We start from the raw sequence: 15,099 nt of genomic DNA on the forward strand, positions 1-15,099 counted from the left end.
TTTGTTTTTTTAAATGTGTAGTGTGAATTGATTTAAGTGTTAGATTGTCTTGAATATAACTATGAGCATTAGAGTATTATCAGCACGCTCCTGTGCAGCAAGACAGCAGACAGGTCAAACACAGTAACTGGCCAGAGTAAATGTGATGTTATCCAGCAAGATGCAAAGGCGCATGACCCATGAGTGTGCAAGGTACCTGAGGTACGTGTGCCCTAATGTTTGCTGCTTAGGGCATATAGAGGAGTGAGAACTGGAAGATTTAAGGCCATTGGATACAGCTCATGGTGCTGGGGGAACCTGGAAGGATGCATGATGTCATTTTATCAGCGTGTAAAAGTAATGCTTATTGAATTCTCAGCATGCATGATCTGGTGTCACAACTTCATGGACTCTTCCTAGCATGTTCTTCTGCTCACCAGTGTCTGGATCTGACTGTAGCATCAACTAGTTGTTCTTTGCTCCTGAACTGCTCATACAATTTGTCACTTTTGCAACTGTCACAGGCATAATTTGCAACTGTCCTGGTGCTGGCTGTTGTATAACAGGGGTGGCAGTGGTACCTTTCAGTGGAGGACTGAGGACCCTTGAGCCAAGAGCCAAGGGTGGGGATAGGACTACTCTTTTAGTAGCTCTCTGTAATTGGGTCTACMTAAAGTAGCAGAACTGGACCCTTCATGTGTACATACAGCTTCTCAGTGCTTCTTCACTTCTCTCTACTGTGCTTTCCCACTTCAGGGGGAGTCTTTTAGGCACCTTCACTCACAGTGCTGTGACAGAGGTGGCTTCTGGTGGTGCTAGTATTTGAGGTAATGGTGGGTAGCAGAGAATCTTACAAAACTGCAATATCCTTCACAGACTCCTCATGCTAGCAACACAGTGCTGTTCTGGGCATCTGTGCTGACAGACAGACTCCTCCTCATCTTGGCGTTGGCTGGATGATTTTGTTGGGGCAGAGTTACAACATCAAGAGATAGCTCACTGCGTCAGGCTGTTCCCACCAGGAGCGGCAGTGCTTAGCCCACTGCAGCAGTGGCTCTCTTATGACACCAGGAATTTCTGCTCTCACACTTCCTTTCACAGCCAATCTAGCACTTCTCTCTCTTCAATGCTATGACATTCAGTATTTCCACCAGGAGTAATGARGGAAACAGCTTTGTCCTTGGATTTTTGAGACTACTTGGATTCTTTTGATGCCTCTAAGGTAGAGTGCCTTATAACTACTTACAGAGACARTGTTGTATTTGCTGCAAGTGCAAGAATCACATCTCATTTTTGTGTTACAGATGAAAGCCCTAAGGAGACATTGGCTTTTGTGGTCATTACTGGATATAGCATCACACCTGGAGAGCAAGCCGGAAGCCTAGTATGGATAAGATGTGTATGCATGTTTTAAAACCTTCTCTGCCACCATCTGCACCTTTTAGAGGTGCCTTTTGGATACAAAATCTATAGCAGTACCTGCAAGCTCTTTTATTGCTAGGATATTAAACTACCTTTATTTCTTTCAACATGGATGAACTCTAAAGCTGGTGAAAACAATGCAGGACATCCCATGGCATTTAATGTAACAGCTTTAAAATATGACTTCTCCTCCAAGAGTGTGCCAGCAAGGCTGAGTTAGTACCACTCGCTGTTGAAAAACTGAGTCAAGGTGTCACCAACTTGGCAAATTGTATAGCTTGTAGAAAATTGCTTCGCTTGTGCAGTGTTGTCAGTGTGAATGTGAAAGGGGAGGATGCCCCACAGGGTTTAATAAAGCTTTGTTTTTACTTTCAGAAATGGTATTGGATTTGTTCTTCCATGGGAAGACAGGGAAAAGGCCTGGAGCTGACCCATCAGTGCTTTTGTTAGTTGGCTTGTAGCAGCAAGTGCTTGAGCCCACTTACTCACCTGGTTTCAAAGATGGGATTATGCAGCTGCTGCTCTCGCTGAGGGGTACAAAGCAGGGGACAGGAGTGGATTTGCTGTTACAGCTGGGTACTGCGCCTGTGGCTTGATTGGCACAGAGAATCTCAGGCCACGTAATAATATTCTAGTCTGTATTTCCTGAACACTTTTTTTGGACAGCTTGTATTTTACAACCTGGAAAGGAAAGAAAGAAAAGTATTGACACTGTATACTGATCTAAGCACTGTGTACAAGCCACTGAAACTGGAACATGATTTGAATAATAAAGGCTGCACCGAGTGGTTGGGCATGGGAAAGAAAATGGATGGAAAATGATACCATTTCACCTCTGCCTGCTTTATTTCTACAGCTAACTGCGGAGAGAGATGAGGGAAATCTTTGTCTTTAGCACTATATATTTTATATAGCTAGATATATAGATATACACACACACATATATATATGTATATTTTTAACCCTGCAGGCCAAGAAAAAGGTGTAAGCTGCCTCTCAGGGTCCTTTTTTTGTTTTGTGCCATTTTTATTTTTGAGCCTTTGGGATGGTGGTGAACACTAAGGATCCCTACCATATGGGCAGGTGCTGGGTTTYGAGTTTTTGAGTTAAGATCTGCTTCGGTCTCCAAGTCGATCTGCAGTCTGGAAGCGAAGGCCAAACAAAGTCTACAAGTGGACAAGAAGGACAATAGCCATCAGAGGTGTTAACCAAGGAAGAAAGAAAGATCCAGCTCTTCTAGTGTGTTTAAGACTAGGAAAAACTGTTGTGATTACCTCGTCTGACCTCTTGTACTACACAGGCCACAGAACATTGCTCACTGGTTGCTGTGTAGTTAAGACAGGGGTAACTTAGAATCTMTTTATTTATTTGAGTGCACAGCTTTAGAAAGACAACCATCTTTGACTGAAGTGTGTAGGATGACAGGGATCCCTTACTGGTGTTTTTTGGAATTGTCTCAGATTGAATACTGACAGTGTAAAAATCTGCACTCCTGTCACTCTGAACTGGACTGTTTTCACCTTCTGGTTATGCATTTTCTGGGAAGTGAMAGATTCTGTTGCCCCACATCACCTTGCTCAACCTTTTTAAGGGCCAGAATAATTATCAATAGGTGTCCTCTTCAGCTGACTGCCTACTTGAATGATTGCGTGGCACATCAGCTCTTCAAACGTCCTGGTATTTTTTTTGGTCAAAGCACAGAACATTTTATCAGTTGAGATGCATRTGGACTGCAGCACCCAAAGCTGGAAAAATGCAGTTTTGAAGTGATCTGGCAGTATTCCGAACACTTTCCCTGACGCAAATAATACAACTGAACATTCAGAGATGTGAATTAGGGGCAGAAAAGTGAATTACCTGTTTCAGGGGGAAAAAAGTGCATATTTCAAACTGTTTTAAGGGTAACAGCACGTTCCCTAAACAGCTTTCAGAAAGAAGTCCCCTTAGGACAAGTGGGAAAAAACAAATGCCATTCTTGTATTTACATTCCTAAACTTCTCTAGTTAAGTGAGTGATTTCAAGAAAACTGTTTGTGTGTTGCAGGTTATACAGAGAATATTCTACACAGTCAATCGCTCCTGGTCTGGGAAGATCACACTAACAGAACTAAGGAAGAGCAACTTCCTACAGGTATGTTGGTTTCTGCCTGAATAGAGCTGGTAGGTGTATTTGTTCCTATAGGTGTGTACTATAGAGAACCCCTGGGCTCTGGTGATGTAGACCAAGAGCCATTGCCCTGAGCAGAGTTAGGTGTCACAGTTCATAGAATCATAGGATGGTTGAGGCTGGAAGGGACCTCAGAGGTCATCTAGTCCAACCCCYCTGCTCACGCAGGGTCACCTAGAGCATGTGGCACAGGGCTGCATCCAAGCGGGTTTTRAAGATCTCCAAAGAAGGAGACTCCACAACCTCTCTGGGCAGCCTGTTCCAGGGCTCTGTCACCCTCACTGTCAAGAAATGTTTCCTTAAGTTCCTGTGGAACTTTTGGTGCTTCAGTTTGTAGCCATTTCCTCTAGTCCTATCACTGTCCACCACTGAAAAGAGGCCGCCCCCTCTTCCTCCCTCCCTCCCTCCCTTGAGGTATTTACAGACACTGATCAGGTCCCCCCTCAGCCTTCTCTTCTCCAGGCTGAACAGGCCCAGCTCCCTCAGCCTTTGCTCATATAGTAGATGTTCCAGGCCTCTGATCRTCCTGGTAGCCCTGCGCTGGACTCTCTCCAGCAGCTCCACATCCCTCTTGTCCTGGGCAGCCCAGAACTGGGCACAGTCTCCAGATGTGGCCTCACCAGGGCTGWGTAGAGGGGGATGATCACTTCTCTCGACCTGCTGGAGACGCTCTTCTTAATGCACCCCAGGATCCCGTTGGCCTTCTTGGCCACCAGGGCACCCTGCTGTCTCACAGTCATCTTGTCATCCACCATGATGCTGAGGTCCCTCTTCTCCATCAGGTCAGCCCCTAATCTGTACTGGTGTCTGGGGGTTATTCTTCCCCAAGTGCAGGACCCTGCACTTGCCCTTGTTGAACTTCATGAGGTTTCTCTCTGCCAGTCTGTCCAGGTCCATCTGGATGGCAGCCCAGCTCTCAGGGCTATCAGCTATTCCTCCCAGTTTCACATCATCAGCAAACTTACTGAGGGAGCACTCCACTCTGGGAGTTGCCCGGCATACCCTGAGCAAGGTCRAGGTGGAAGTATGCGCTGGGTCCAAAGCCCCCTCGGGCGGCTTGGCTGGGGCAGGAGCCAAAGAGCAGAGGAAGGCAAGTAACACCCTGCAGCATGGTGCTCACTGAGCAGCTAAAAACAGCTGGTAGGGTGCCCTGCAGTTCTTCCTGACTCCAGCCAGCAACCAGCCCCTTGACAGTTGGTCAGGCATGTACTAATCTCCTATTTTGCAGTAAATTTCTCTAGAAAAGAGAATAAAGGAAGCTTAGTGCTTTTGCCTGCCTAGTCTGCCTTTCATCTCCTGAATCAGAGAAGTTCGGCTCCCGGGCTACAACTTTTGCTTAGGCAGCTCTTTGCCCCATGTGTCAATGAATCAAAAGAGCATAAACAACATATTTTGGTGAGGACTATAACAACAATACAAATGTTCACTCTCCAAGTGAACATCAGCTGCAAAGAAAGGGAGGGAACTGCAAAGAGTCTAAGGCTGGTGAATGACTGCTCAGAGGTCTCGCTTCAGCAAGCCAGGACAGTGCAGGTCTGGCACAATCTGCCTGGTTCCCTCCTCATTCTTCGTTATAGTGGTGTGGTCACAGGAATTGTACAACCTCCTGTTAAATAAAGAATGCAGCACTAAAGTCTCCTGCTGTGAGGAAAGGGCACACTGGGTTAGCTCAGAGAGCTGCCTTCACCGAACTTCCACAGAGCTTGGAGGACCTGAGTTGCTGGAGCACCTAGATTTAACTTCTTTCTTTTGTATGTACCGTTTCAGACTCTCGCTCTTTTGGAAGAAGAGGATGACATAAATCAGATCACAGATTATTTCTCCTATGAGCACTTCTATGTTATATACTGTAAATTCTGGGAGCTGGACACTGATCATGATCTTTATATCAGTCAGAAGGATCTGGCTAGATACAGTGATCAAGGTAAGCTGTCCCTAGGCTGCTTCTTGAGCAGATGCTATACATTTTCAGGACTTTAAGGGCCATGGATAAACTTATCCCACTATACTAGAGTAGAAATGATATGGTTTGTGCTCTGCCAAAAAGTGTCTTGTAGGGATTTTGGAAAAGTCTCGATTTTTTGCCTAATTTTTGCTTGATGGCTGAACTTTTGCAGTGCACACTGAAGTAAAGCTTTCTTCACATTGAAGTAGAGCCTCCTTGTATCAGCAGGATTTGGTTACGTGGCAAATGGTGTTTCAGCACGCTAGGAGTAGTCCATGTCCAAGACCCAGATTATATGTAATTGCCATGTTTTGTGTGTGTGTGAAATACAGTGTTGGGTAGGATGCAAAGGCTGACACAGTGGGAGAAATGTCCTTTCCTTCTTTTTGAGGGCTGCCAAACAGGGACTGGTAAAGTGGCTAGGCTGAAAGCTTGCTTTTAGCAGTTGGACATAGCTTTCTGTGCATTTGCTGTGCATTGCCTTATTTAATTTTTTTCTATGATGTGTGTGTTCATTTTCTTCTTGTTTGTTTGTCTCCAGCTTTATCAAACAGGATTATTGAGCGAATATTCAGCGGTGCTGTGGTGAGGTGAGGAATGACAAATTGGCTGGGGAGGGAAGTAATGGGAATTTCTGACAGGCTGATTGGAAATTACAGAAAATCTCAAAAAATTCCTCTGATTAGAATGGTTTCCAACACAATGCTCTAGCGAGAGATGCCTGAATATCGAGCAGGATGGCCAGATATTTTCAGAAAATAAATGAAAAAAAATCCCATAGGAGCATGCCTTGTAAACTTCACTATAGAAGAAGCTGGGCACAGCAGCGGGAACATGCAGGCTGTGTGCAGATGCCGTCCATCAGCACAGTATTAGCAGAAAAGCTGTCAAAACACCCCAGCACTTCTTGTGGGGTGGGATGTGGTCCATATGAGCCTCAGCTCTGCAGTGACACCAGGGCAGCAAAAACACAGTGTGTGCAGCGAAGGGCACATGGCCTGCTGGGCAGGGAGAACAGGCCAGATGGATGAACATGTCCCATTTGCTCTCAGCAACTTCTTCTATTGTTTCAGAGGAAATGAAGTTCAGAAGGAAGGCCGCATGAGCTACGCAGATTTTGTGTGGCTGCTGATCTCGGAGGAAGACAAAAGGAGTGCTACAAGGTCCGGCTGATTCTAGCATCTCCTAGTAAGAGTGACGATAGGAGACTTCTGTGATGTACTGCTTTCTACAACAGACAGCAGCTTGAATTTCAGTCAGTGCTTGGAAGAAAGCACCTTACTGTCAGCTTTTGGTTCAATAATTTGCCTTTCTGGAGGAAAAACMGCTTAAAATGAGGAATTTTGTTTTGTTCTTAACACAATGTTTTGGTAGTAAAYCCAGAATTCTTCCAGAAAATAGGTACATTCCCTTATACCCTCACAAAGCGTGCTCATTCCCAAAGGGTAGCTTTTGGCAGGAAGAAAATGCTAGGATGGGGCAACAGAAGTCTTRCAGTGCTGCACAGAGCCTTTGGAGCAGCCCTTGTGCTTTCACTAGTTCTACCTCACACGTTCTGYTGCTTTTTCCTAGTATCGAGTACTGGTTTCGGTGCATGGACCTGGATGGAGATGGAGTGCTCTCYATGTATGAGCTGGAGTACTTCTACGAGGAGCAGTGTGAGCGTATGGAGGTGATGGGCATAGAACCACTGCCTTTTCATGACCTGCTGTGTCAGATGCTTGACCTTGTTAAGCCAGARAGGGATGGTAAGTCCTGTTCCATASGAGTTTCCTCCTCCTCCTATCTATGGTGGCTTGAGCAAGCACTGTTGCTCTGCAGCCCCTCCATCTATAGGCAGAGCCTTGTAGAATTACAGAGCTGAAACTGCCAGGGGCCATGCTGACAGCCTGGATTGTGAAATTGGTCTGTTCCTGTTTGTGTTCCTTCACGCTCGTTCCAGGCCTCATCTATATGTATGCAAGGCTTTGGAATAATATTTATTGGATAACTTTAAAATCCTAAATTGACTTGGGAAGAAATATTGCAACATGGTTTAATCATGACTTTGATGAGAACAGTAGGAAAAAGTTCTTGKGGCTTGCAAAATAAGAACTTTAGGGATAAAATAATACATTGTTTCTGTAGGAAGAGTAACCCTGCGAGACTTGAAGAGGTGCAGAATGGCTCATGTCTTCTACAACACCTTCTTCAACTTAGAGAAATATCTGGACAATGAGCAGAGGGATCCCTTTGCAGTGCAAAAGGTACAAAACACTTGTATGTCTAAATCCAGGCCTTCCCAAACCCATTTTTGGAATGCAACTGAGTACAGGGAAAATCCTCTGGCTATAAGGAAAAGTTTTCACAATGGGGACAGTCAGGCACTGCCACTGATTGCCCGGAGAGGTGCTTCTGCTTGCTTCTGTCTTCTGTCTCCTGCACATAAATCTTCAAATAAGGCCTATTTATTAAAATTCTGGGATTCTGGGAAACAGCCCTAGCAGCTCCCGAAGACTGAGGAGGACCAGCACTAAGGAAGAGACAGCCCATTTACAACAGAGGCCAAGGCAGAAATCCCTACCTTGCAATTGTGCCAGACCAGCCAAAGGTCTGGCTGGCGCAGCTTGTTCCTGGTTATCAGCCTGGCGGTCCTTTTATTCACTATCCCCCTCCCCCTGCAGAGAAAACCCAAGCAGAGGGTCTGCCTTTTGTGTTTTCCAGTTGTTGCTCACTACTGGCATCAAGGTCTTCTCAGAGTCCAGCTTTGCCAGCAGTCCAGCTGAAGTAGCTCAGCGCTGGCTCCCTTTTCACCTCCACTGAAACCACAGTGCCTTGAAAGCCATATGTGACTGCAGCTTAATACTGTCCCCCCAGGGGACTCTCACTTTGGTCTACTAGAGCAAAGTAGTGGGGATACCAAAACCCACTCTGGTTTCCTCCCAGCTGTTCCCACATAACGTGTTGGAGGAACTTTGTGGTTGTTCTTCTTGATCTGTTCATAATTCTAGACTTAAGTGTATCTCATTATCCAGAAAAATGATTTCCCCCCACCCTTCTTTTATTTGTGATGATGGATCATCGTAAGAGGATAATTTTACCTCTCCCATCTTTTGATAATTGCTGAGGGTTAACTGTTTGTAAGGATATTATTTTGTAGCTGTTCTCTCCTTGGTTACTTTTCAATCTTTTAAAGTTGCCTGAAAGATCAATAAAGTCATTAAGTTCTTTAACCACTTACAAAGGGCACAGATGCAGCATAAGCTGAAGCAGATCAGAGCAAATATGCTGTTAATATGGGGAGTTCTACTTGCTCAGGTAGCAGCGGGTACCTGGCAGCTCAGGTAGCACACAGAGCTTTGCAGAACAAGGAATGTGGTTTTTTTCTTTTTTGTAGTTATGTGTGTACAGCTGTTGAAAAAAATCACTATTATTTTAAGGTATTAAGACAATATTTGACTATGTGTTTCTGTGCAGTTACTATTTCAAGCATTTATATTCCACATGTATACACCTGTTCAATATTCAGACCTRCTGCAACATTTCTACAGTGGTATGGGCTCAATGTGCTTGACTGTTGGATCTCCTTAGGACATTGAAAATGACAGCCCCGAACCCTCTGACTGGGACAGGTACGCTGCCGAAGAGTACGAGATCCTGGTGGCTGAGGAGTCTGGGACCGAGCAGCTGCAAGAAGGGTAAGSACAGACAGCCCTGCTCACTCAGGGTGAGGTTACAAGCTCCTTCCTAACACCTGAGGTGGTGGATTCACACATGGCTGCTTTCTGCTGGGGCATGCTGAAGCCCAAAGCAGTTGCTCCAAAAGGCTGTATCGGTGTATTTGTCACCGAGCACTTGGTTCAGCCTGAATGCTTTGTGGGCAGCCACATGCATCAGCTGCACATATTGAACAAATGTCAACTGCTAGAGAAAAAGCGTAGAGCTGTATTCTTTTACAGCTATACAACAAAAGAGGACAAGGAAGTTTTTGCCAATCCTGGCCAAGAATTAGCTGTAAGCGTTGCTGCTGCTTAGCTTAGCTGGTCTGTGTACTCAGAATTTCTTTTAGTCAAATATTACTGCAAGCTCTGTGCCTGTTAGTCTGTGCTCTTCATAAGCTGTAGTTAAAGTTTTAAGTCATTTATTAAGTTTTAGACTTTTTCTTTAAAAAAWTTGGTTTCTGCAGTAGCTATGCTGATTTTTGCAGCTTCTATAAATTTGCAGAGACACTCCAGCTGTCCTTACATAAGTTAATTACATACTCAATCCAGGTCTTCCTGTGTGCCCAGGCTTCCCATAGAGACTCCTAGTAGATCTTCATTATAATTATCCTTTAGACTTGTGTGGATGAGGGGGTATCTTCTTGAGAATACTTCTCTGGAAATCTTTTTGCGAGTGCTGTAAGGAACAGCCAAGGAATTACGACTTGTTTAGACCACGTATRTCTTCATGTACCTCGAGGCTTCATCCCAAACACCAGTGACAGAAAAATCCTCAAAAGATGGCATGATTTTCAGAACTCCTCATGTTGGAAATCAATCAAATAACAACAGCACTATTCCAAGAGAGGTGCCAAGCTGTTGAGAGCCACGTTTCCTGCTGTGCCTGTGCATCTGAGCAGCTACAGGCTGTTCCCTCACCTCCTCTGAGCTGCCTTGCACTTTTTTGTGACCTTAACACTAGAAGATGGCATGACAGGATGGAAGGTAAAACCTGCTCTCTTGCCTGCAGCCATCTTGCCCTCAGCACAGAGCAAAAACAGGAGTTGGCCCTAAAACCTTTGCAGGACCCTTAATCACCAACTTTAGCAAAAGCAGAAGRAAGACATGGCAGGTGATGCTAGATTTTTGAGGTGCGAGTCAAACAGCTCTGTCTTCCTCTGGAGAGCACTACAGCAACCTCCATGCTTGCTTTTAAGAGCTTGTGAAAAGCTCTGTCGTCATGACAGCAGAGTAAGATCTCATTTGTGAGGCATAGCAACAGAGTGGGCAGGAAAAAAAAGCAAGGGAAAAAGGAAAACAAAGAGCTGGATGCCCAGATAAATATGTGAGAAAGAGGGATTGAGCTCTTACATACGCATGATTTCTGCTGCCTTTTGTGGATGACAGAAACAGGGAGAGGAGACAGAAACAGGGAGAAGATTTTACCCTCAGTTGTGTCATCTTAAGCCAGGAAGATCTTAAGGAAACTGAGGTACGTAGGAACAAGCACAGCACATGCCCCAGTAGGGAAAGAAGGGAGTGAAGGGAGGCAGGGCCAACTGAACTCACTGCAGCTACTGCTTAAGCAAAAAAATAAGTGTGCAGACTGAGAGCTTTTTGGTACCCTTCAATGTGCAGTGAAAAGAGAGATGTGGATAAGGACTCCCAAGTATCGGCATGGTCTCTAAATCATTGTGTCCATTCTCTCACTTGTAAGTGGAATCGGGAAGGCAAGAGAGGCACCAAGCAGGTGCTTTTCCTTATGGATAAGAAGGTGGAAAGGTTCTCTAGGCTGTTTTTCTCTTCTTTGATCATGAGTCCATAGCTCAGAAACCTCTCTCCAGATGGCCATATTGGCCAAAGGGGAACTGGGACCGACTGGCAGGTACAAGCGACTCCCGAGGATTCCTGGTGCCTACATGTGGGGAACCTGTAGGGTGCAGAGACAGAGGTGAAGAATTAAGGTCTAAAACATCAGATGAGAGAGCTCAGCTGCAGAGCCCAGAATTCAGCCAGCCTGACTCCTGCAACTGGCTGGAGACAGGACTGCACCGTCAAACTTCCTTGAGCTCTAAACAAACACACAGACTTTGATATTAAACTTGAAACCACAGGAGGGAAGAACACAGTTAACATGAGGACAGTGGTCATTTGGTGCAYGTCAAAGCACCTTCTAGCACCTAAGCTAGAAGACTTTTTGGAGTCAAAGTGTTTCTGAGCAAACCGAAACTCCAGCAGGACCCGAGCCCGAGGCTGGRCAACTTTACTGCTATGCTGAAATATGAACAATTGTCAGTATTTTACAGGAGCCTTAATGAAACTTTGCCCAAATTTTATGATGCCAGACGTTGCTTCAAAGTTGTTCCAGAATTTACCACTGAGCAGGGGTAGGGCTGCGGTGACGTGTTGGCTGTCAAAAAACTGGCTACTGCCTGTTAAAATGTCTTACAAAAATCCTCCACTAACATTGTGCATGTTATTGAATTTTACACTGATGCTTCAGTAGCCCTTGTCTTTTAAAGACATGCCTTCTATCTTTGCAGATCATTTGAGGAAGGCAATGATGCAGATGAAGTCTTATCTACCCCTGAAACTGGAGACAAGTCGGACAAACTAGTTATCTCTGATCTCTCAGCCTAGAGAAATAGAAGACGTGTAATTGATATGTCAAACTGGATAGCAATCAGTCCTAAGACACTTAAGGGATTTTTCTTAAATCCCTCCTTGGAGCAATGTGCTTTATTTTGTACACTGTAATTTGAGAATCCTTTTTCTCTTCCTGTGTAACTGCAATAAGGTAATTTCTATAAAAAGCGTTTTACAATGGGTTATTGTGCACGCTCATTAAAGATGGTGATTGCACCTTGTTTCCTTTATGTCTTTCCATACGAACTCTTATGTCCCCATGTGCGCACTAAGTGCCAGCATCCAGTTATTAACCAGAACCACTGCCTGCAGCATCATCAGAGGTGATTTCAGTCCAGGGTCCTGCGGCCTTTTAGTTTGACATAGCAGTGAAAGCAGTGCTGCGAAATTAACCTAATTAAAAAATTGCCAGGTTTACATTTAAAAATTCAAGTCACAGTAAATTATCAATTTTAGTAGTTTTACCTTTTCCTCTGGAACCCAAGGCACCATCTCTCTGCATGGGGAAAGTGAAGTCCCTTTTTGTACTTTATCCTGTGTGATCTTTACTTGCTGCTCTACACGTTTTGCAGCGCTGCAGGCTGCTGTGTTTTGCTGAGGATTTAAGATGCAGATAGTTTCTCTGTATATTCTCCTGTGTATGAGAAAATGTCCTTTAGAAACACCGGTCAGGGAAGGCTCTATGTCTTTTCTAGCGTGTTTACAAGGAAACGATACCCAATGCTTGGGGGGTCGCTTAAATGACGCTGGGCCTGCCTGGCCCCCGTACTCCTCATCCCTCATTTGCAGCCTGTTGCAAGCTCAGACTAACTGARATCACAAGGCGCAGGGTAAACAAACCCTCACCCAATACAGGAAAGTTTTAACAGTGACATCCTTTAAGTGGCAAGTGAATTCRTCTGGTATAGTGCTGAGAAACGATCTTCCTCCATAGAAATTGGCCCTAATCTCAGAGAGGAAACACTGTGCCTCCCTCGCAACTTCCTGCTRCAAGTTACAAAGTTAACCTGACTTTTCCCTTGGATTTGCAGCCCAGGGCTCCAGCACGAGCCCAGTAAGTCTTGCTGGTGCTGTTCCTCCTGCACAGCCAGTAGCCTCAGTTTGTGATCTGTACAGAGGTGAACCATCTTTTAAACAGCTGCCAGTTCTACCCATTGCAGCTATACAAATGGGCCTCTCCTCACCTACCTCAAGCAGAGTCCATCCATTTAGTATTTTTAATAATAGTCTAATAATATTTTATGGCAAATGTTTTGCCTCACCTTCAAGGCCAAGCAACAGAAGCCAGTGCTAGCATGATCTTGGTGCAAGAAATGCAGTAATTTATAGTATTGTACTATATAGTACTGCAGGAACAGAAATCTAGTTTTACTGGTACATTTGAAAATAACCATAATTCAGCAATTTCAGATGACTGAGGAAATGTGGTATTCTGCACCAAATCCATCAACTGGCACTGTCCTGTCCTAACTTACCTGGGTAGAAGGTCTCTGAAAGTGCAATATAAAAACAAGGTGAAGCTTGGAATTCCCATTCCGCTTCTGTAGTTTTTCCTTCTGGGATAAGTCAAAAGAGAAGCAGGCAACGATGATCACAGCTGCAGACCCAAGGTCAGCTAAGCTGGAACACGTACCTGTCTCAGTGCTCAGCGCGTTCTCCAGGATGAAGAGAGACAGGACGCGCAGCACAGGAAGATTGTAGGAAGCTGCTTCACTCCAACTCAGCCTCCTCTCTCCAGTATCAGGCACTGCAGATGCTGCATGAAGARTATTTTTCATGGCAAATCCTGCTCAGGCTGTGAGCTGGATTCCTTTTTCCCTGTGAACAGTCAGAAGAGTGACGGAAGTTCAGTTTTGCATGATTTTGATTCTTTTTTTGTCTCTAGTCTGCTTTTGCCCAGCAAACTGAAATCCTGTGTCCTAGGCAAACCTTGCTTTTTGCTTATGTATACACAAATACTCTCTCTCCTCTGTATAAAAATGAGCAGCTAGCTACAAGCACACTCGATTCTGATGGCAATGGTACAGCATTATGAACACAGAGCCGCCTCTGCCCGGCTGCCACCAAGCGGCAGCACTACAGCTAGGCAACTGAAAAACACCCACAGCCCTGCAGAAAATCTCCCCCTTCTCCTAAAGGCGACCCTGAGGTACTCCTAAATACGCCCACAAAGTCAAAGAAAAAATAAAAGGTCAGTGAAGTATCATTTCAATGGCACATATTTTTGGAGTCCAGTGTTTCTAGATCGCGGCATCTTAAATTATGCAGTGGAAGTSAATCTCTATAAAGCAGGAGCGGCTGGAGGCGCCTGCACCAGCACCTGCCCTTGCACTGTAGCCCTTTCTCTGCACCACTGGGTGTTGGTTTTAGAACGTGAATATTTAAAAGGTCCATGCTACTTGAATAAAGTACTTTGTGAACATGGTTTTATCTTTGTGCTTTTCACTTTTTTTGTGGAAAATAAAGGATTTGAATTATAATAATATGAAATATTTATATAGAATTTAAGATGTAATCATTATTATATGTATATAGAATTTAAGTAACCTGTTGTACCCAGTGATAAGCTAGAAAGTTCCTGTTCATCTTACCTGTTCATTTTATCTTTACCTTCTGGTGGGGACCTTCAGGTTCCTCCTGGCTCACCAGGCCCTTTGCGAGGATCACGTATCGCATCTCCATGGGCGTCTTTTTGCCARTCTAAGGGTTCACGAGCAGGCGGCACTGCTGGAAGCACCTGCCTGAGAACACGGGAATTCAGATGGTGCTGTGGTTTCCTGGCACTCAGCAGCGCTGCTCAACAACTGCGTCATTCGCAGACGGAGGGAGGATTTGGGCTCTCGCAACCTGTCTTGGTGCCGGAAGCAAATCCATCTGACAACTCATGGCTCAACTACCGTTCAAATCCGAGGAAAGCCTGGAGAGAAGGGGGCAGAAAGCGGATGTACAGTGCACTGCCTAAAGGAAACCCCAACAGTCTCCCTTATGCTGCCACTAAAGGCAGATGACACCCAGGACTGAGTTACCTCCAGAAGGGCCCCGGCTGCYGTCAGTCCTGCCCCACAGGCTCCTTACGGCCTCTGTGGTTAGTTGCACTCAACCACAAGTGGCCCTGAAAGGTCCCGCGGCAGTGGCTGCCTGGATTGCTCTGAAGTGGGAACCAGAAGCACCACAATTGCTTGGCAATTCAGTAGCTTTATGATCTCTTCCATTGCTTGACTTATTTGAGAACATGTAGCCAGGAGGTTTTAAAATAAAAAA

At 45.0% G+C, this 15,099-nt stretch overlaps 1 protein-coding gene across 3 annotated transcripts in view; it reads left to right on the forward strand.

Annotated features, from left to right (window-relative positions):
- Positions 1-12,474, forward strand: part of PPP2R3A (protein phosphatase 2 regulatory subunit B''alpha) — a 36,816-nt gene extending 24,342 nt beyond the window's left edge. For all 3 annotated transcript variants that reach the window (XM_026046541.1, XM_026046542.1, XM_026046543.1), the window contains exons 7-14: positions 3,445-3,531; positions 5,335-5,491; positions 6,054-6,102; positions 6,586-6,675; positions 7,085-7,260; positions 7,640-7,758; positions 9,083-9,189; positions 11,736-12,474. In XM_026046541.1, coding sequence (XP_025902326.1) covers positions 3,445-3,531; positions 5,335-5,491; positions 6,054-6,102; positions 6,586-6,675; positions 7,085-7,260; positions 7,640-7,758; positions 9,083-9,189; positions 11,736-11,832 — 882 coding nt within the window. In that variant the 3' untranslated portion in view covers positions 11,833-12,474. The remainder of the gene's footprint in view (positions 1-3,444; positions 3,532-5,334; positions 5,492-6,053; positions 6,103-6,585; positions 6,676-7,084; positions 7,261-7,639; positions 7,759-9,082; positions 9,190-11,735) is intronic.
- Positions 12,475-15,099: the final 2,625 nt, after the last annotated feature.

This window comes from Nothoprocta perdicaria, unplaced genomic scaffold (genome assembly GCF_003342845.1).
Source record: "Nothoprocta perdicaria isolate Ctin4 unplaced genomic scaffold, notPer1 scaffold_449, whole genome shotgun sequence".
NCBI classification, from domain to species: Eukaryota; Metazoa; Chordata; class Aves; order Tinamiformes; family Tinamidae; genus Nothoprocta; species Nothoprocta perdicaria.